This window comes from Pterocles gutturalis, unplaced genomic scaffold, assembly GCF_000699245.1.
Source record: "Pterocles gutturalis isolate BGI_N339 unplaced genomic scaffold, ASM69924v1 scaffold10395, whole genome shotgun sequence".
NCBI lineage: Eukaryota > Metazoa > Chordata > Aves > Pterocliformes > Pteroclidae > Pterocles > Pterocles gutturalis.
The window spans coordinates 25,128-47,572 of record NW_010138393.1 but is presented as its reverse complement, the minus strand read 5'-3'; the positions used below and the strand labels follow the sequence as shown (position 1 = coordinate 47,572).

General features: G+C 40.1%; 1 protein-coding gene across 1 annotated transcript in view; it reads right to left on the bottom strand.

Annotated features, from left to right (window-relative positions):
* Nucleotides 1-22,445, bottom strand: part of LOC104468754 (kinesin-like protein KIF13B) — a gene marked incomplete at its 5' end in the record, with an annotated part of 49,622 nt that overhangs the window by 3,877 nt on the left and 23,300 nt on the right. The window contains 8 exon segments of the mRNA XM_010082991.1: nucleotides 970-1,032; nucleotides 9,985-10,118; nucleotides 11,108-11,225; nucleotides 18,142-18,162; nucleotides 19,105-19,158; nucleotides 19,802-19,879; nucleotides 20,861-21,013; nucleotides 21,968-22,060. Of these exon segments, the coding sequence (XP_010081293.1) occupies nucleotides 970-1,032; nucleotides 9,985-10,118; nucleotides 11,108-11,225; nucleotides 18,142-18,162; nucleotides 19,105-19,158; nucleotides 19,802-19,879; nucleotides 20,861-21,013; nucleotides 21,968-22,060 (714 nt within the window).

Below are 22,445 nucleotides of genomic sequence, written 5' to 3'. Positions count from 1 at the left end.
GATGTCTCTAAATCTCTTTGGGAGGAAGGGAGGGAGGAGGCTGCTAATATGAAAGGGAAAAAAAAGTGGTTGGAGGATGGCAGATTTGTACATCTCCTGTCTTAACTCTCAGGTGCACATTTTTGTTTACTGTTCAAAATTTTGTGGTTTATCCCATCAAGTGGTTAAGTGCCCCAAACTACAGGGTTTTCACCTTAATCTGAAGTGCCTTTTCCATGTAAGCCGCATTTGAAGAAAGAGGGATTTGACTGAATTACAGGAATTTCAGAACCAAAGGCTAGCTTGCTCTTGCTAAGTGAAATATAATACGGAAGTTTTTTGAAATATTCCTGTGGATTAAAAACATATTTTTAGCTTTTCTATGGAGAGGATGATCTACATGCAGACTCTTGAGCTCTGCTCTTTCTTTGGGTTTTCCCTTTTAAGTGTTTAGATAACACACACTTTGCTAAGACAATAAAAGCAGAGGGGGAGAAGGCTGATTTGCGATTCATAAGCCTGAAGTTCCGCTGAACTGTGGGAGATCATAGGGTCTATTTTCTCTCCAGCTTAGCAAGAGGCTTTTTTTCACGCCAATATCAAGAATTGGCTTGAAATGTAAAATTGCGAATCGAGCTCAACGCTCAGGATTTCTAACAGACACGTTCTGTTTATAGAAAGCGTCAGAGCCTAGCAATTTGCCTTTTGAAGCAGCAACACAGCTAAATTTTAGCTAGTTAACTGCTACTGCAATCATATGATTAACCAGGCTTTCAAATATGAAAGTGTAACCAGCGATACAGGGGGAGATTTTACCAGGACCTAAGAAAAGACAGCACAACACACATGGCATTTCATTGTCTCACAGTGAAGCAGCAGCAGAAGTGCAACAGGCTTTGAGTAGCCAACCCAGCGGCTGCTTTTGCCACCTCTGGTTTCCAGGCACATGAATATGAAAATTTGTACCGTCACATCCTGGGATGTGCTTACCTGCTTTATCCTTGCAGCGCTGGCGTCAATAGTGGCAGACTGAACCATAATTCGTGGGAGAGCCTGCAGGAATATGAAAACAGAGCATCATTCACTTACAGGATTAAATACTGTCAAACTGGTAAACAGGAAAACTTATACTGGAAATTTTAGAATCACAAATAAAACCTTTGTCACGAAAGGATGGAGCACTGCTATCTTATTGCATTCTGATGACATACTCCAAAGAGGTAAAACTTTAACCAAGGCATCCCGAATTTTAACACACAAGCATCGACAAGTACCAATTCAGTGTACAGAGATTTCTTTTATGCGGTTGGTCAAAGACAGAGACCACTGAGTAACCAGATGATAGAGAGATCGGAGGGTGTGATGGTCTGGCTAGTGAAATCCTCAGCTTCAGTCCATCTCCAGTGTCTTAATTCAGTTTAGATTTTAGCACTGTTCGCTTTAACTCAAAAAGGAATCTCGAAACAAGATCTGTGCACCCTCTTTTCAAAGAGGGCATCACCACTGCCTGCTCGAGTGAAGACTACCCATGGCATTTGCTAATTGCAATATACTGGTCCTGTGCCAGCAGAACCCCTTGTGTGTTTCAACAGTACCTTCTCTTTTATAGCATGGGGCTTGGTGCGAAAGCATTGACAATAAATGCCCCTCAGTTGCTCTGGATTCAGGTTTTTATGTTGAAGATTTGAAATAATCACTCTGCTAAGGCTATAACAGCAAAATGTGACCCTTGGCTATAAATCGTAGGCTAAGCTGTCACCTTGGGCTGCCAGGCACTGTTGACACAGGAGGGAAAGGGACTACCAGTTCCACGGAGAACCTTGGGAAATGGAAGGATGAAGAAAAGGAGAGAGCGGAAAAAGGCAGAAACACCTCTCTCTAGCACCGGTAAATAACACACCGCAAATGCAATTTCATACTTTCAGGGATAGAGCTCTTTAAGGATGACATATTATAGAATTTGGGAGCAGTCGGCTTTTTTTATTTTTTTCTCCAAAGGACCTGAGAACTTGTTCTGTAGAAATACACAAGCAGTGCTCATCTCTGAGAGAGCTATTTCCAGACCTCGACAATCTGTTTAAAGAACTGAAACTCTCCAGCTGAAGAGTAAGGTACTCTTCTCTTGCATCCTTTCTAAGCACAGTAAAGCAGATGCACGACTAATCGTGTCCAAAAAATAAACAAACATGGGGGAGAAAAACAGCTATTATTTATACAGAGATTGCCAGATATGAAATAAAAACACAGTTGTTCAAGGTAAAAAATAAAAAGATAAAAGATGCATAAAAACCCCAACAGCTTCACAGTGGATCAAAATAAGTTTTTGTAAATACATTGATGCTCCAGGTCAATAAAGAAAAGGAGAAGAGAGGCGGTTTGCTTGTCTTGAAACCTGCTCATTGGAAGTACACCACTGAAGTTCAGAGCAAACTGGCTCTGTTTTGGGTGCATAATGTATTAGCATTTTGATTCCTTACTATGACATGCACTCCAAGAAGAGGGTGACCCAAATTAGAACAAATCAATGAATCTAAAAAAATAAGCACAACTTTAGGGTTCATGACCCAGTGGTTCAGACACCTTGTACCCCAGAACTTCAGCTTCCTTTGGAATAAAGTGGCAAACTTCTAGACAGAAGCATTAACCTGAAAGCAACTGTAGTACTGACTTGTGAGCGATCCAGAGACAGCTTAGAGCAATGAGGTGCGCAGGTACTCCAACTCGTCCAAAGTATTAACTCAGACACGCAAGGGTAACTTGATTGTCGTAACAGCCAAGTGTTTCACTTTAACAAGGACTGGAGAGGAGAGGGATTAAACTTTCTTACGAGAAAACCCTGCAAATTGAAGGTTTAATAGAGGCTTATCACGGTGTTAAAGGGAGCAGAGTATTTGGCAGAACACTTACTCTCTTCTCTTTAACCATCTTTGAACCTTGGGTTGGTCCATCTTGGCAGTGCAAAGCCAAGTTATTAAATATCACCTTTTAATGACAAAATATCTGCAGTCACAAGGCATTAGGGCTAATCCCTAGGCAGGCACTTACATAGCACTTTAAACCTTTTGCAGAGGTGCAGCTGAACATCAGTGAGAAGCCAAGACTCCTGAATTAAAATTATCCTGGTTAAATATCTCCATGGTCCAGTGCTAAAAGCACTGCATTCTGGCATCTCCAAAAAGCTGTGCAAAGGAAAAACACTCTCCTTGTTGCTTCCACACTACTGTCTGTGATCTGATATACCAGGGAAACAGGCTTTTCAGCAGACCCTGTCTCGGGAGCTAAAGCCAGCTCCAGGCTCTCACACTGGCACCATAACACGACCTCATCTTCTTGTCCCCTTTTCTCCCAGTATCCGTGCCATCTCTGGGAAGTGCTCCGACGTCTGGCATTATTATCCAGAGATAAGCACTCAGAATTGGAATAAGAAAAAGTATTTAAAGATATTTCTCAGTTGCTTTGATTTCCTTTTTGTCCCTTGAAAACAAATAAACAGAGGAAAGTGTTTACTTGGGGTTTTTTATCTCTCAAAAACCTTCAGTCTTGCAGCCTGTAAATCCATGAAATCTAAAAACCCAGTTGATATCAAATAGCAAAAGAAATAAAACCGTTACACTTTAATCATGCCTCATCAAGTTCTCCTGAAAGGATGACAAATCTCGAAACTACAATAACTTTGCCAAGTGATGTTTAGAAAAACACAGAGAAAAAAAGCACTTCTGAGAAGTGGCACTTGCCCAACTTTGGTGTTGACAAGAAACAGACGGGCAGAAACACCCCCACGGGGGTAGCAAGGGTACGAAAACAGATCTTTGTTAGGAAATGCAGTGAAGTTACTTGGAGGGACACTGAAAACAATGTGTTTGACTATCTGTGAAGACATTTACTGGATGAAAAATATTTCTGAATCGAGAGCCAAATTCTGTCATCAAACATTTGCAGATAGCGACTGCGAAACTAGACATAGATATTTACCCGCTGGTAAAACACGACCCTTTTACAGGGATAATTTTTGGCACAATTTAGTTGACAAAATACGGAAAAGAGAAAACATGAAAGCAATTCACTTTAAAGCATCTTTAAATCTTTGTCGAACAAAAATTGTCTTTTTCTTAAGAGCTGCTACTCTGTGCAGCGAGTTTATAAGGACTTCTCCGAGAGCCTATTTCCTGGTCAGATGGGAGGTTGGTTTGCACAGACTTGGAGGTAACCAAAAGCCATGTTGTTACTAGTGATGGGAGCAATCTGGAGACCAGCCTGGTACATTGGTGAGCTTGAGCAGGAAAACCAAATGCGTATGTCGCCCCAGAATTAATCCCAAAAACATTTGGTATTTCAATGTCATTAAACAGTTTGTAAAATGCTTCTGACAAGGGTGACTGATGACTTTGGTACGAAGCCTTTTGACTTCGCGTCTCTGGATGAAAATCCTTCAGCGTTAACACCCAATATGCAGAAAGTTCAGTGCCAGTTAACAGAATGGCCAGCACATACAAGAATCACCCTGCAGATACGGTCTAGCCAAGGTTAGGGCTGGTGCAATCCTAAAAGGCATTATCAGAAAACTTCCACCGCTCTTGTCTGTGCTTTACCGTCCGCAGATAGGAGTGACTGAGCTCAAGGACTGTCACACTGACAGTATTATGTTCACATCAGCATTTAAAAGCAGCTATTGGAAACTTCTGCAGCAGGGCATAACAGTGGCTTCATTAAATGTAGGTTTGAATCAGTTTAGAGCACCAGGGGTAAAATACTTTCACAAGACATACACAGCATTCAGTAAGAATTCTGAATCCCCTAGTACATAGCCAAAAAAGATAAATCCATTTTAAACGTTCCCCACCAACAATATGCCTCTCTGCCCTCAATTTTAAAATAATTTAAAAGTCATTAATCATTTAAATATAAAATCTCCTGCCTTCCAAAAGGAGATCTTCCAAAAGGAGATCTGAAACCCAGTACAAGTTCATGGGGTTTTTGGTGTTTTTCTTCTCTAAAGACACTGTGCATTTACATATTCACCCAAACAAACCCCTCTTATTCCACCTTCCAGATGTGGAACATTTTATCCTGTAATAATACTTCAAATTCTACATTTCTAATATACTTTATGCAAAATTAACCATACTATTTTCTGTGCTGTTAAATTACTTCGTTCCTAGGTCTGGGCAGATTAAAAGGGTAATTCATAATGATTTTCAACTTAGTTCATAAAGAAGTTTCAGTGGTTTTCTGTAAGAACTTTAAAAGCCAGTTTTCCATAATCATTCTCATTAAAAACTATTTGTATGAGGATGATAGGGAAAACTGGACTCAGAAAGAAATCAGAACACTAACAACTCAGTCACAAGAACTAGACACACGAGCTCAGCTGGCCGCAGAGGATCTGTTGAGCTATGCTGATTATAGCATCCAAATGATTTTTTTTTTTTATTTGAAACTCTGAAAAAAGCCTTTGAGATTTTAAAGAAGGTTCTCCGAGGCCACATTATTTACATTTGATTAAGGAATGTCAGTTCTAGCAATTACACTCTGCACTGTGCACATCCATGAAACTGTTATTTTTTAATGCACTGCCAGAAAAAAAAAGGGTTTTGTCTGTTTAGATAGCTTTTCATTAACTGCGTTTCATTCTTTTTTAAGATTAATTACTATGTCTGCATCAGAAGGTGAAAGAGAAAAAATTGAGAGCTGCCCTCTCGATGTGTCACATCTGCATTTCTACACCACAAAAAAAAATTAATTACGTTAGCACATGGAAATTCAAAGAGTTAATTTTTTTTTTTAAGATAGCTATGACTCAAGATCTCTCATTTAAGCCATGGGCTGAGACACGTGAGCACCCAACAAGGTTCTCGAGTATGAAGGTGACCAAAATCCACTTACCAAATGCACACTGGTCAGAGGAATTTGCTTCTGCCATAGCAATGTCAAAAAACAGAAACTGAAATTTAATATGTACATTTTTAATGTCAGCACCCAATGATGCCCTAAAATGTAATTACAGGGGCAGTTCCTGGAGATCAACAGGGTCAGAAGGTAAAGAACAGTAACTCTGCTCAGTGCACACTATGAAAGCCTCCGCATGTTAATAAAAAAAGACAGGCTTCAAGAACATGCACGTAATATAACTAAGCACAAATAGATGAAACTGATTCTCCATCCACCCGCATATTTTAAATAAGCATTTGAAACTTTTCCCCATCAGCAATAAGGGCTGGTAAGGCTTTAAATCTGGCACACTGCGGTACTAAGGTTTTCAAAGAGTAGACTAGGAAAATAAAAAGCAACTCCAGCAATCCAAAAAGGTTTAAGTTCTTGGCTTTTTTTCTTTACAGACTACTGGCAATTAATTTAAAGGCATGGGATAATGGAGAAAATAGGCATTTTCTAACTCAAAAGTATATAAACAGCTTCATCAGAAACCAACCTTTTAGGTACATAAACAGCTTCATCGGAAGCCGTTCTGCTAGTTACATAAAGAATCCTATTATGCCAAATTAATTCAATCTAACTAATTAGAGAGCAGGAAGTTCTTTCAATTATTTTATGTGCTGTCTGAGAAACACACTTGAATACGAGAGCAGATTTCACTAATTGCGGTTCATTATTCTTCAGATTAGTTACTAAACTTGCATCAGAAGGTCAAAGACAGCAATTCTGTTAGCTGCCACCACCCTGACTGGAATGTCTCCGCATTTTTGAAACTCAGGCAACCACTGAGTATAAACCAAAACGGCACTGGGAAAGCCGGCTTCGTGAAGATAACTTCTGTATGTGCTCGCTTACTTTAAGGCTGATGCCAGCCTAAGCAACGGTGTATGACTGAAATAAAAAGCCACTAAAATAAAAAATGGTATTTGCAGAAGGAGCGATCAGAACTGCATCTTGTGTTTACTCACAGAGAATCAGAGATTCGGTAACACCCACTTGGAGAGCTGCTTGGTCATGATGAACTTCGCTGCAGTTATAAACTTGGAAAAAGGTTACGTGCTGCTCCCTTGGAAACGATGCTCCAAAGCACTAAAATCAACTTCGCCTTAAGAACCGGCTTCCAAGGCACAAGAAAACAAATCGGATGCTTTCTGCAGCAACGTATGGCCACCTAACCCTGATAATTTAACTATAACATATTGGAGATGTAATACAAGAGGTGGCCAGCCATCTAGTTCAAGATGGTTCACCAGCATTTTTCCAGAACGGGTTTTAATGACATTAGATAATTAAGGACTCTCAAATAAATTAACATATATATGCACCAAACTTGACAAGAAAGTTGGAAATCCTCTTTCACTGAAATTGTTCGGATGAACCAGGAGAAAGTAATAAACTGATCCAGTTAGCTTTTTGGTATTTATGTTCAAAGACCTGTTATTACATATCCGCTCATTTGCTTTTAGCCAGGAAAGGATGATTTAGATTTTCCCATTTGTTTGTAAAGCATTCCTTTAGTCATTCCTGTTCCTGAACCTGGCTCTCCCAATTTGTTGTTTACAGTAACAGAGGGCCATCAATTCCCAGTTAGGGGTCAGATTCCTTTGCAATTACAGCAGAAATATCCTTTTAGTTTCGCCTCTCCTTTATACTTTTTGTACTTTACCATCTACTCTCACCCTGCACATGCATTTATGTCCCCTGCCACTGTGTATCCAAGTTTTATTCTTCCACAGAAGTAAGATGCATTGTTCTGTACTTTCTGAGACTCAGAAATATCACTTTTTGTGTCCTCTCTATTGCGTCATTTACTAGAGTTACACAAGAATCACCAGCTCGCTGTCTAGCTCCGGCAGGTTAGCGATAAGGCGTTAACGCTGATTGCCCAACACTGACCCCCACAGCAGCCCCATCGCCCACCCAGTACAACAGCCATCCATCACCCCCACCATCTACATTCTTCTGGCCACGTTTGCATCATCGGGCCGTTATACAGAAACAGCAAGAAAGATTACGAGCCGTGATATTTATGATCTCAAAGCCAGTCTTGCTACAGCAGCACATCTTTACTTCCTGTGCTGCACAGAACAAGCTGTAGCTAATTCTGAAGCAGTTCCTTCCATCTTTGCTCTCTCTGTGCATTGTGATTGCTGAAAGGAGCGAAGCAGCCCTGGTTCCTTACTGATAGAGCCGCAAAGAATAACTCTAAACTTCTCAAACCAGTGAGGTGTAGTTGTAATACAACTGGCTTGTTCTATTACAAAACTAAAAGCAGCAAATAATTTTAAGATTTTATTTTATTACAAAGATCCAGCGTTCATGGAAAACTTAGGTTGCTCTCCAGTGCAACCAAGCATTAAACCATCACATGCTCCTGATTATGTATTAGCTTTTATTTTTTTAAAACAAAGCAAAAGTAGCATTCTCTCCTTTTAAAAATTGTGGTGATCATGATCTAATTAATTGAGTTTCCATCGTAACCCATAATATAAACTAAAATCTCTTAAAAATAGATGTCTTTGCAGCTTAAAAACTGACTTCAAGACAAATAATGCAAGACCGACTGTGAACAGTAGGAAGGAGTGGGAGCAGGTGGTTAGACTAGAGGCAGGAAATTGGGCCTCCCTTCTAATCTCAGCTCTCGCTGATTCAGTATGAACTCAAGAAGTTGTGAAAGGTTCTCACTGCAATTGTAAAGAGCACCCATTTGCATCTTTTATATATCAAATACCTTTAAAGAAAGCCGCTGTCTTAATTTCTAAATTTCATAGATGAGTAAGTTTATACGATTCCAGTCTCAACACCAAGGCTGTCGTGAGCAAAAGGCAACATGAAAATGTAAAGCATTAAATTAGATAAGATATGGGAGTAAAACTTGCTTTTATTACTTTGTAGAGAATAAAACCACAGTCAAACTAAAAATATTTTAAATCTGCCTTATTTTCATTTGTGCTATGTCCATCATAAATTACTTTTAAAAAATATTTAAGTGTTAGTGTATTTCTTTTTGCTCTATGTATTTAATCTTTCACTGTACTCCTACAATGACTAAACAACTTTCTGCAGGGCTGGGACATCCTTGTAACAGCAAATTGTAGCAAACAATGGAACAGAATGTCTGCATCCAGCCACAAAATAATAGTTGCTTGGAGATTTTACAGTTTGTTTTGCTTTGTCTTGAGAAAGTTATCCTTTAAAACATTTGTCTGCATGTCAAGAGTCTAAGTTAACAGGTAATATGCTTCCAGATCTCCAGACAAGTGAACGACAGCAGAGTTAGCTGGGTGGTTAACAAAGCACGCACAGAATGGACTTCCAAAACCTTTAACAAGTGAGATCTGGCCCCAGATATATCCTCGTAACAGTTTATTAAATCTTCCAGACTTACACTATAGAGGACTAGTCCTTTTTATAAATAAACTACAGCCTCTCAAATAAAGGAGATAATATTCTTTCTAATGGGATTCTGTATTTAATCTGTTTTCTTTAAAAGACAGTGGCTTTTTCTAGTCTGCTTGACCATGCACTAGGTACCGCTCAGAGCACAAAAGCCACATCTGGAGCAGGTGGAGTTTTGCAGCACATCATCCAAAAAAAAAAAAAAAAAATCAAATGCTTCTCTGACATGTGGAATAGATAAGAGAATGAACAAAAGCAACTGTCCCAAAGTACATACCAGAAGATGGTAAAAGGTGACATGAGCTGGGGCGAGCAGTGGGAGGGAATGGTATATGAAATAACAAATTAAAAATAGAATTACATTTTCCACTTGGCAATACACAAACGACACTAAGTGCACTTCATAAATTTTACTATTGTTGCTGCAAGTGGTATTACCATAAATCACGCTGGTAGTGTACTTGGCACTTCTAAAAAGCCAAGTGGGCTGAGTGTATCAATAAGTTTAAACAGCTCCACTATCTCTGGACAGAACGGAGGGGAAATGCATCACAAGGCTTTTCTACGACTAAAAGCTTGGTTTGAACTGCAACAACATACAAAACAGCACTTTGCCAGCAAGCCCAGCAGCACTCACCAATATTACTCCATCGCCTATTTGATTTAATTTTTTACCTGCTGTGCAAGGGGAGAAGTCTGCCTGCCCTTTTTCTCATCTCTAACAGGAAAGAGAGACTTCAGCAGCTTCGGCATCTGAGGCACAAAGGACTTTACAGGATTCAGGTAAGAAGCAGCAAGGCTACCAATACCTGTTGGAAAAATTAAAAAAATGAGAACAGTTAAAAAAAAAAAAAACCCAAAACCAACTCAAAGCCCCCTAAAAAATAATTACAAAACTGTTTTCACTTTAGTCTAAGGTGACATCTTCCAGTGGTCAAAGCATTAGCCAAGTATTGAGAGCTTGCTCCTCCCTTGAAAGGGACACATGAATTTGGGTAGCCCTTAATCTGTGACCCCAGTATACAGAAAATTTATTTTCAATCATATAGTGTGAAAAAGCCTGCTGTTTGCAGTTGGAAACATAAAATGCTTTATAACTTGCAGAAGCAGGAAAAAAAAACCCAAAAATCAAAAAAACAAAAAACCAAGAAGCAAAAGAGCAAATTCAAAAAAAGGTAGTCCATAGACCACACAGTTTTAATGACAATTACAAAACTTACTAGAAGTAAGAGATGAGACGATCCAAGTTAAGAAAAAGAAAAATATGTTAAGGGCATTCAAGTCTCCTTTTTTCTACACTACTCCCCCTTGAGAAAACCTAGGTAAACGTACAAAACATCCCTGCTATATCTCTGTGGTCTCAGCTACACATGAGGCACATCAGGTGCAGAATATCCACCCAATTCCAGTGCTGCTTACCTTCTAAAACGTCAGTAGCCTTACTGTCTTTGCTGTTTTACTCAGGTAACAGACAGCACGTTCTGAGTTCAGCTAACTTTTGGCCTTAGAAACTGAACTGAAACAAGACTGCATCTTCAGACAACTTTACCATGTGGAATTCACCTCTTAGTAGAACTAGTATCAGATGTAAAGGCAAGGCTAGTTGCAGTTGCCTAGAGTCTGAGCAGCTTAGCCACAACCGCTAAATGTTCACAGCAAGGGAACTGCATGGACATTGCCCTGGAGAAGAAATTTCTCTGCATTTCTGAAAGCAGCTCAGCTTTATCCGACATTCAGAAACTGCAGTAACGTCACTCCAATTTTAGAAAAGTTGTCTTAGCTTTAGGAAAGCCCTTACCCGGATCAGGAGAGTGGTTTTGCTGCCCAGAGCCCGGCAGAGAGGTACGAGATGGACTAATCCCTCTACTGGAATTTGTGGCACCTTGGGATACATCTTGCTGACTCTCCCACCGGCCCTAGGGGAAAAAAAAAAGTTGTATTTTTCAAGTTAGCACATCAGCAAGAGTACAGCAACACTTACACACCATGCCAGCCTGCACAGACCCTCTGCAAAGTTCAGAATGCACCGAGCTGAGGAAAGACCCTTCCCCGGAGGCACTTCCAGCTGAAATACCCAGTCCTGCAAAGATGAGCACCCTCAGCTCCCATCAGCATCAAGGCACAGAAGAAGACTACATATAGACCTTAAGGCTATACTATTTCATTTAATTGTGCAGCTCTGTGTTTTTCAGTTGAGTACATTACAAGCAGGTGAAAATAAAACAGTACTGTCTGCCCCAAATTCCTAAATATTTTGTATTATCTACTCCAGAAGCAGTCATGAGTGGAGTCTGGATGAAGAGTGTCAGAAAGAAGGGGTGAGGACAGACAGAGCTCTGAATAGAGAAAAGAAATATGAGCTTAGACCTAAAGGCTGGATGTTAGTACCTGGGGTCAGATAATGGATGAGTTGATGAGATCAAGAGAAAGCAAGTGTGGTAATGCAATTGTTCTAACAGCCTGGAAAAGAGAGAGATGGAATATATGACAACAAGCTGCGGATAGCGGGAGCCATGAAAAAGATCAAGCAAAGACAGGTTAGAGTTTTGACAAGGTTAGTGAAGATGATTTTCAGAACTGCAGGTGCCTGCGTGTAGATGAGGTAGGAAGAAAGAGCAACGGAGAAGGTGGCATGCCGTCTGCCTTCCCAAGGTCCCAGGATTTTCTAGATGGGTTTGGACCACACGGATCCAAAGGGAGGTACACCGCATTCTGCACGTGGGGTGTGATTCTTCTTGTTTTTACAAAGTTCCTCTGCGGTTTTGCATCTTTCATCCCAACCTTACAGTTCAGAAGCTGGCTCAACGACAAAGTCTCTCGGCTGACAGAGAAGCTCCAAGCTAACACTTCATACCAGTGCACCAGTGTCAAGAATCTAGGTGGCTGAATACTTTTTCCCTAACTCTATCATCTGCATATGTAAAATCGTTGATAGATTTGCCTGCAATCATTTTACTAAGTCACTGCCCAGAGGGTGTCTCTGATGAAAGTTTCATGTGGATACAAGACATCGCATTGCTTCACCAAACTGAGCACCACGTTAGGTGCGCAGAGCTGAAAGGCAGGCACTGGGATCCATGTGGTTGTCCTGGAATCCCCGTGGTTGTCCTGAAAACTTCTGATACAAGCACACACACAATGCCTGTCAAAGCGGTTCCTTTGCACTGCTAAAGAGAAGGCCCTAATAAAGCTATATGGTGCTAATTTACTTAATTTATAGGAGACCTTAAGGCAATTCAATATCCATTTAAGAAACCATGCATCAAAAGAACCTGGTCTCAATGCTACAAGAAGTCTCAATGTCTTGTTTTGTCGCGTTCAGGCAGCAGAGTGCCCTCAGGACTACAAACTTGCAAATTTCCACTTTTCCAGCAGCAGGTTGCAGAGACAGGATGATGCAGCCAAAGTGATACAAACTGAAGTCTGATCCCACTTCTGGTGAAGAGTTATGCTAAGGTTGTACAACGTCTGTACTTGTCTGGATTATACTGTATCTGTATCTTGCTTGTTCTTTTAAAAGGCATACAGAAATACTTTCACAAGGAGATGGTACAGTGAATGCACCAGAAAGGAGTCACAAGGGATGGACAGACCTGCTACATCCCAGACCACTAGTTTCATGTATTTTTCCTGAAAGAAAAGGGGGGAAATGCACCTTTTCAAGAAGCTTGATGCTGTTGGATGCACGGAAATAATCTGACCTTGAACAGCAAAATGACAGGCAGCTAAACTAATCTTAACTGTAACTTGAAGTCATGAATGTTTCGCAAATAACAAATAAGCCAGGACAGGAGGAATAGATTTCTCCAATGGTTTGAAGGTCACACTGAGCAGCCCAGAGCAAAAATCGTTTCCATTTGGATCTATAAGTTAGTCCCATAGCTCTCCTGCTTTGAATAGCAAGTAACTTGCAGTTTTGCAGAGCAGCACTCATCTTCAGACCTCGACTAGCTAAGAGCCGTATTATCAGATACAGAGACAACAGGCGCTGCTTCTGTGGAGTAACATTTGGGATACCTGCAGACTAATGGATGTCTGAGTTCACTGGAGGCTGCCAACCTGAATGTCAAAACTGATATAACCCAGGCTGGGACTAGCAGCAATACCAGGGGTTTGTTTAGTCTTGTATTTTTGAGTTTAAGCCCCTCTTGAAAGCTTCCTGCTTTATCAGCACAAACGATAGAGCTTTTCTACCCATACCTTAAGTCCCCAACTTAAGCATTAGCCGTGACCTGCAACTCACTTATGTCTTACATCAAAAAGTTGTGCCTATGTCCGGAAAATTCTTTCCACAAAGTGCTTCTATGGAACAGTCTTTCCTGTTCCACTCCCCAGAAACTCTTGTTCAGGCTTTGGCTGTCTTGGGTTTCAACTCGTGCAGTTTTCTTTCAGATGGCCTTACTGCATGCAGTCTTGCCCCACATATCCATTCAAAACACTGCTTCAGAGACTGCTTTCGTATCCTGCCATTTCGGTCATGTCATGTGCTGCACCAGACATTGAAAGCCTGTATGGAAACAGCCAATGTCTTCAAACTATGCTCAAACTGTCTTTGGGATGTGAAATGTTTCCTGAAGTGTCCTTCTCTGGCTCCTGCTGATGGGTTAGTTCATACTCTATCCAGATGGGGGAAATATCTGTAATTCAGTATTTTTTGGATGCACCAGCTCAGTGGTGTTGAAGGAGTTAAAAAAATAGAAGACTGTTTGGTGGAAAGTCATCACAAGACTCAAACCATCTTGAAATACTGTTCAGTTTTGTTGCCTTCTCGTCTGGTCTGCCATCAGCCCTGTAGATGTTGGCATTGCGTTAAGAAAAATGAACTATGGAAGAGTGCAGAGCATCTGAAGGCTTTTTTGGAGGACACAACAAAGCTTCCTTAGTGTTACTTTCAGATCTTAGGACAATCTTCCACTCACTAAAGACAAATGGACAAAGGTGACATGTCTTAATAATTTTCTGTCTATACGCCAAGTCTAAGCACTTCTGGAGACCACAAAGAGATAAGAAACAGAAAGACTATGATGGGAAAGTTTTCTAGCTTACTAGAACACTGACTCCATGTAGGTAAGGAGCAACTGAATCATTTTCTGAATCATGATCTGTTGAGTCAGAAGCGCCCTTCATTGGCTGTTCCAACAAAAATAATTCCAGGCAAGTATCTTGACTTCCTAGACCTGTTTGGAGAATGACGAAAAAACTGGAGTAGGTAAGAAACAAAGAAAAATGTTTTTGGAATATTCATCCTGTATGGGAAGAATGGCAATGTTTAGTGACTTTTTCCTTAGGAAAAGCCTTTCTTCTTAGGATCTTTGGGAAATTTTGCTTCAGTCTGGATATTATGGATGACTACATTTTCTACATAATTTTAAATGTTTTGCCAGGCTAAATCAAATGAAGGTCCTGAGAACAGGAATGTGGTCTTGAGAAAAAGATTTGTCTGGCCATATACTTAAGGCTTGTTGGGTTTTTAAATAAGACTTGCTTTGGACAGAGCAGAAAGATCATCATTTTAGACCGAAGGTCAGATTTGTTAGGGGTAACATGAGCCTCCACTCTAAGATGACAGCAAACCATTAAAAAGCAGGTAAATCAGGGTAACATGTGGAGAAATATTTACAAAAGAAAATACTGGAGATAACTGAAAGGGTCAACTGCTGTGCGAAGAATCTGCAGAGGTAGGAGGTAGTTCATGAATGACTGATTTTACTAAACTGGATTGAAAGATAACCCATCTCAATCTCACAAGAAGAAAATATATAAGAATTATTAACTATATTAGCTTGATGAAGTTCCCAAGTTTCACATATGCATGTTATATAGCACTCTCACATGATTGCTTTGTGCATTCACTAACTGAAACACTTAAACTTTAAGTCTAAGCAATCGGTATTATTTAAGTGCTGTGAATCTTTCCTCTATCAGAAGGGTGGTGAGAAAAGGGAAGGAAGCTTGTAAATCATTAGCCCAGAGGAGCCATCATTTCAGGAATATATTTGGTCTCTGCCAAGTGACCAAACAGAGGTCAAGTGACTTAATTTAACAGATCAAGAGTAGCCACTGGAAGAATGAATGTCCCTTGACGTATTTTGATACAGAGCTGTTTATAACGCTGTTTTATTTCTATAACACCTTCTCCTCTGCCTTCCCTTCTTTCACACATCCTCCATGAAAAACACCTGGGAGTTTATTTCTGGTCAGCACCGACATGCACAAAATCTTTAGAGCAAATATGGGTGATCACTACCTAAGTCATCTGTAGGCTTTACCTGACAACAATTCTTTTCTTGAAGTTGACAGACCATTAAAATGCTGCCACTGGGTAAGAGAAATGAAGAGTTCTTGTGGTTTATTATTTTCGCAGTTCAGAAAAGGCTTAGGAAAAGGTGGCCATGGAGCATTTAAATATAAGCATACAGCTGGGACAAAAGGCACTTGTTCTCATGGACAGTGAGATTATCCAAATTGATCTACATGGTACCAATTTGGTGAAAAAACTGGTTCCCAGTAAAACCTGAAGGTTAAGTGGTACAACCCTGTCTTACTTGGCTTTTGGATACAAGGCTTTTGAGCTACAACCTACAGGACCTCTGGGAAAGGGAGGATGACTGTCAAAGACAGAATGGCCAGTGTGCAAAGGTATTTTAAGAACAACTCATGAAATTTTTCATCAGCATGTGATTAGTCTGAAGAAGACCTATAAAACAAGTCAGGGCTGCCTTCCGTTCTTTGTGCACCTGATTCATCCAGTTTAAGTCAACTGAATTTTTAAACTTCCAGTGCAACCACCCTGGAACGTAAAAATCTAGTTTTGTATCTTATATCACCACTAACAGGCTCTATACTCCCACATCACCTGACATGCTGATGTGCAAGACGAAATAATATTCATCTCATTCTCCCGTAACCATATCTGCAGTGATAAAAATTGGGTTTTTTTTTAAATTTAAGCAATCAGATAAAACTTCGAGGTAAGACCAAATGCAGTCCTGTTAACCTAATACGAAACATTCATAAGACTGTATTTTGAAGTAAATTTAGAAGGCATCTCCGTGCCTTCTCTGCCAGTTAGGTAGCTTGAGTTATTATTAAAAAAATCCCAACGGTGAGTTAAATATTTCACATGAATGCATATCTGAGTGAGAGGGTCATCCTGCTCTTTGGAAGCTCTCCGTGGTGTCAGTACTCGGAGGCATTCTTGAATGTTTTTTTCAATTCAAAATGGGCCAAACTCTCTGCTTCAGTCCTGGAGAAGGGTCCTCTAGCTCTTCATGGGGGTGTGACACCCATCCACGTTTGCAGTAACAAAGATTTAACTATGGCTGCAAGATGAATCCGTGTCCTAATTCTGGAAACTTCTCATCTGCCTGTTTCAGTTGCACCAACACCATCTTTACTTCTTATTCTAACTTATCTAGTATTCCTGTTTACAGGGGAATGAGCCCTGGCTATTCATAGTGCTGAAGAATGAAGCAAAGTCCACATTATAACATCACCAGTAGGAATGGTGTTTTACCTACAGGAATGAGACTCAAGAGCCCTTCACACAAAGCTAAAAATGCATAGAAAGGACAGCAGGAAAGCAAGGATTAATAATGTTAAAATTAGAGAGAAAAATGAAGTAAAGGAATAAAAGTTAAGAGGGGGAATACTCTGAAATGTGTTGAGAGCTTCCACTAATTTTAAAGTATGCAGGCTTGACAGGTTAGTTCTGCACCCAATTCAGGATGCCGCTACTATCCTGTGACCCAGGTTTCTTATGATACAAGAAATTAATTCTTTAGCAATAGCTTATCATAGTCCCTTGTAAACAAAACCAAATTCCTGGTAACATAACAATTTATGACTGCTGGAGAAGCTAAATTTCACTAAATTTCTCTGCAAGTGACAAAAGACATCTAACTTAGCTGCAACTGCACATATCAAGCCATTCTCAGACCACTTCTGCTAAAACAGAACTGACATCCCAGTGTGCTTTATGATGTCTGTGTGCTGTAGGAACATTTAAGAATTTGTTTAATATTTCATCGTGATTACAAAAGCTTCTGTTCATGATGGAAACTGGACCAGAGATCCATCTGGAACCAGAAATGTCTAAGAGGTGAGCTCACACCTGCCATGTCCTGAGTAACAAGTGCCTTGAAAGGAAGCACGCTGCAAGCGAGGAGGTAAGCTACGCGATCTGCGCTCCACGTTACAGTAGTACAGCGTGTTTGTCAGCCGCTACATCAACCACAAAGAGCTGCAAAACCCCATGCAAGCCACTGCCAGTTAACCAAAGCTTGGTACCACAAAGGGGACAAACAGTCATTCCTCTGAGTGTTAACATCATACTAAGCATGAACATGTTTTCCATTGGCCCAGGATTAATTTAAAACCATTCTTTCATAGAAATGAAGAAGGCTGAGAAAAATCTGGAAGAAACTCTCAACGTTTATCTCATCTCCAGGCTAAAGCACACATGACTGGCATATATTTACTTGCTTTCATGTCTAGGGTTTGGTTTTTTTTTTTTCCAGCTGAGATGGGGCCATTTCTGAAATAACTTCACCCTGTCCAAAGAACTGTGAGCAATGGCATTAAATAGCTCTAGCTCTGTAACAAACCTGAAGATGCACCCAAGAAGGAGAAACTTCTCTCATTTGTACCGGTTTCACACTGCATTAATTACAGGCTTTTCAATGGAAAAACTCACTTGCTGTGTGCTATGCAAATGAGACACCACCAGCAGCATCTTCAAAGCAGGAAGTAAAAGCATGTAAAATGAGCAAAATAAACTTTATAGTGAGATAAAATTATTATCCCACTCATTAGGTGGACCTAATGCATTACCTCTGCTGGGACCTTTGGACTCTGGAACATGCAATAAGAGAAATCATTGAGGGGAAGGGAGGAGAAAAACAGAAATCATTGAGAACTCTGGTCTTTAATTTTTGCTTTAAAAACCTACAATATTGAAATATCCCACAGTTCTCTCCAAATAGAGGTTGCTGTAAGTACTTTATCACCTGCACATATTTTAGCATTCTCTACATGGATCAGATATAGCAGATTTAGCAACCAATGCTAGAGCACTACATCAAAATTCTATTATTCCGTGCAACTGCATTATGCATTAAAATGCCTTGTCACCACTAGATTCTTCCTTTTAAAATGACTACATGCTCCCTGGGCAGAATATCTATCAGGAGAAGACCCTTCAGTTTGTCTAGGATTTGGAAAATAAGTTTAATTTTCCACTTTTTAAATAAATACTTTTGATCTATAATGTCGTTTTTAAGGAGTGTAACGGGCTGAATTATCACCCCCCCACAAGCTTAACACTGCTGGTTTCCCTCTGAAGCTCAGAGACTCTCTTCAGCGGCCTCTATTCTGTCCTAGAAGTGGACCTGAACTTACACATGAACCCAAATTTGTCCCTTACTCAGAAGGTTTGCATCCACCCAGGTGAAAGCTGTGAAAGAGCTCTGAAGCTTGACAATGAGAAAATGTCCCCTAATAAATGCACGCTCGTGTGATGGATGGCTACATTTCATCTCATCTGCTCAACTCTGGTCTGCCATTGAACGTCCCAGAGCAGCTGGCAGCAGGCCTGGGAGCCTTCCCAGAGAGGTCTGGTGTGGCACATCCAAAGCTCCTTATGTCCTAGGACAGCCCTAAGGATACAAGGGGCACACGGGTGTGCTCCACCTCTTACAGATGTTTCCCATTTACGCTCCTGGAACTGGTACAGAGTAGTCGCTGTAGCTACCTTTTTTCTACAGAAGATTTCGCAGGAAACCTTTAGATACTTACCCGGTTACTGACGAGGTTATAAGGGGGTGCTAAATCTTGGCGGCTTGCAGAAAGCTGAAATAGTTAAGACAAACAGAATTATTTCTTAATAAAAACTTAAACAAGTGATAAATATGCCTCTTGACAAACACAAGGAAGGGTGAAAAAGATAGTTTTGTGGTTAAAGAAGATCGGAAATCCAAGAGATGAAAGGTGAAATTCCCATTATTGACCTGGAAGGAGACAGAATTTGACAAGTTCTTTTACTGTTCTATCAAGGGATTTCTTTCCAAATTTTGGACAACAGAAGTCTTACCCTTCTTATGCACAGCACTGTTACAAAGATCAGTAAATACTTGTAACTTGCTTTCAAATCTTCTCAAGAAAAAGAAAAAAGAAATCTTCAACTTGACAGCGAATTGAAAAAAACTCCAGTGTTCAGAAAAAAAAACCAGTTCTTTTTACGTTGCTTTTTCAGATAGTCTGGATTTATGGGGGTGCTTGCAAGCATACTAGCCTGTATGATGAAAGCATGAATATGTGCAGATTTTGTCTCCACTTAGCGATTTACACGCTCACAAATAGCACAGACAAACAGAAGGGTCAAACAGAAGGAAATTTATTGCTGTACTCCATGACTCTGGCATCACAGGGACCTGTATCTGAAAGACGGGACCTGCTGCTCTCGATGTGCTGCAGATGCCAGCAGCATACTCACCCGATTCACATTGGGAGAGCTCAGGCTCCTGCGGTAGAGTTTTCCTTTGCCCATTAGCTGCTCTTTTACAGCAACTTCCTGCCAATCATAGAGAAATGAAACAAAGAAAATATGCATGTTTTGCAAGAGTCTAGGCTCCAATCATCCCAAGATAGTTTTGTTTATACAAGAAAAATGTTTCTAAACAGCCTTATTGCACAGGCTCCTGTCTGTAAAGTTTTCTGTAATCTAAAACTTGCATGTAACATGGCTAGAAGTGTAAGAGGGGACAGACTTTAACATCTAGCATTTTGCTGATTGGCACACGTAGGATTTTACAGCTAGTTCTGATTTTAGGAGATGACTGTTACACATGTGAAGACTAAGACTCCCCCTTTCCTAGCTGAGCTCCTATTTTAATCCTTTAAACTAATTATATATGGCAGGGAACCTGCTTTCAATACTTAGAGTGCATCACACTTCATTAATTTATAGTGGGCAGACACAGACTCTAGCTTGTTTTGCATAATTTTCTTTTGTGTTTGCACAATCTATATCCAGAAGAACAATTTTCAATAAATGTTTTTCTTTCCTGTATTTTTCCTGGTAAACAGATCAAGTCACAGTATTTCAGATTAGCCCGATCAATGTCTTATTTATTGACAGAATGGGTTTGGTTACTTCAAGGTAGAACATGGGCAAAATGACAAGAATTCTACCAGCAGCTTCGGAAACTATGACTAAAGCCCGAGCTTCAGAAAGTAAAAGCTAATGCCACACCACTACGTTTTCTGAACCATAATAAGGAATGCACAGTCTTAAAAACAAACCACGCATCCCATAACAGTGCATTTAATATAAAGCTCCCAGTCCCATCCATCCATACTGCAGGGAGTTGAGTGAGAACATCTCTGCGAGGAGAGCTACATTTGCTGCTTTGGATGTTTGCCACACGCACACTTTGTAAGGCTGAGGTAGGCGCTGAAGTGGTGTTTTGGGTTTGTTAGCCACTGCACGCGCCTGTGAGGACACACACTGCTCTCAGAAAGCATATCCTCTGCTACAGCCTTAAAAACAGACCTGGCGCAGACGATCCAAGGTGAGAATGTTCTCCACGGCCAGCACACTCCGTAAATACTTCTCAATATAGGCTTCTGAGTCAGCCGAGGCTGCGTCTTCAACATTTGCTGCCATTCTGGCTAGTGCCTCCCGCTCTTCAGCTCCTTGAGCATCCTAGGAAAACAAAAAGAAATTAAACCCGTTTAAAATAAAATAAAAATCTCCCACAGCAGTCCTGAAGAAAACACATTTTTAAAACATGCAGGACAGATCCAAAATTGTTTGCCCTTAAGCTCAGAGGCAGATTCAGACATCTCAGTGGAGATTTCTAAATATAAGCCTTGTTGCATTGAAGGAACTTGTGCCACGCAAACCGTATGGGTGCTCCTACCACTGTCACAGACACCTCAACCTGTATGTGGTTATTGTCCTTTTGGTTTTGTATTTGTTTTGTTTTGTTTTATTTTTTAGAGTCTCACGGTAAGACATTGCCACTGATTAGCAAAGGGCCTGCACTCAGATATTCTGCCATTAAAAAGTGCTCAGACACATTCAGGGCATCACCTATATAAAATTTCAAGTGACTCGCAAGAAAAAAAAAATAGACCATTGCTTGAGAAACATTTCAACACAGAGTTAAATACAGCAGAACATAAAAGAGAGTCAGGCAGCAATCAGACTTCTGGCTCTCCATGTGTTAATGTTTTTAGTGCTCTGATAGAGCATCTGTTTGGAAGGAAAGGATTAGCATCTAACTATGAGCACGCTCAGGAATCAAGAGTTGCACAAAGACATTACATGGAAAAAGTCACTTTGTTATTTTTTACATATTCTTATGCTGACTACATTAGGCACTTCACCTACCCACCTTAATTCCCCTTTTTTCTCTCTCTTTAAAATGTTTTTTCAAGGATCTGAACAAATAGATGCTCACTCAACAAAATAGATAGTGACACTGATAAGACACAGGTTGCTGCAAAGTCACAGCAGGTGAAGGAATATGCTTCATCTTTTATAAGAACCATAGTTTATGCTTGCAGCAGCAAGAGCTAGCATGCTCAGAATAAGGGAAAAATCAGAAAGTTACAGGCTCTTAGCCAATTTCAGATACTTTGATTTCTTATTCACCTCTGGAATATTTGAGACTATTTCAAAAGTGACACCACAGCCAGGAATGGAACTTCGGTGAGACATTCTTCGGAGGAAACTTTGTGCAAAACCCTGTGGAGAGGCAAAAAAAGAAAAAAAAAATATATTATATATATATATATAAAACTTGCTTTAAGGAAAACATGGTTTAAGGTATTTCATCTGAAGTAAATACAGTTTAAAATGAAAGCAGTACAAACCCAAAAGACTAGCCAATAAATATGTAAGAGTCAAAGATTTTAAGTTGGAGACAAATCATTTGCTTGTCTGCATTTTAGATGTAGAGAAAGGATTAACTTCCTTCGTTGCAAGGTGACCGCTTAACCAGCACACAAAGCATTTGCTAGTCCAGAGGTTTTTTAACAGAGCCCTAGGTGACTTGTCTTGAATATTGACAAGTACAGACATTAAATTCTTGACCAAAGAGATCGTTATGAAGAATGATTTAAGGGGGCAT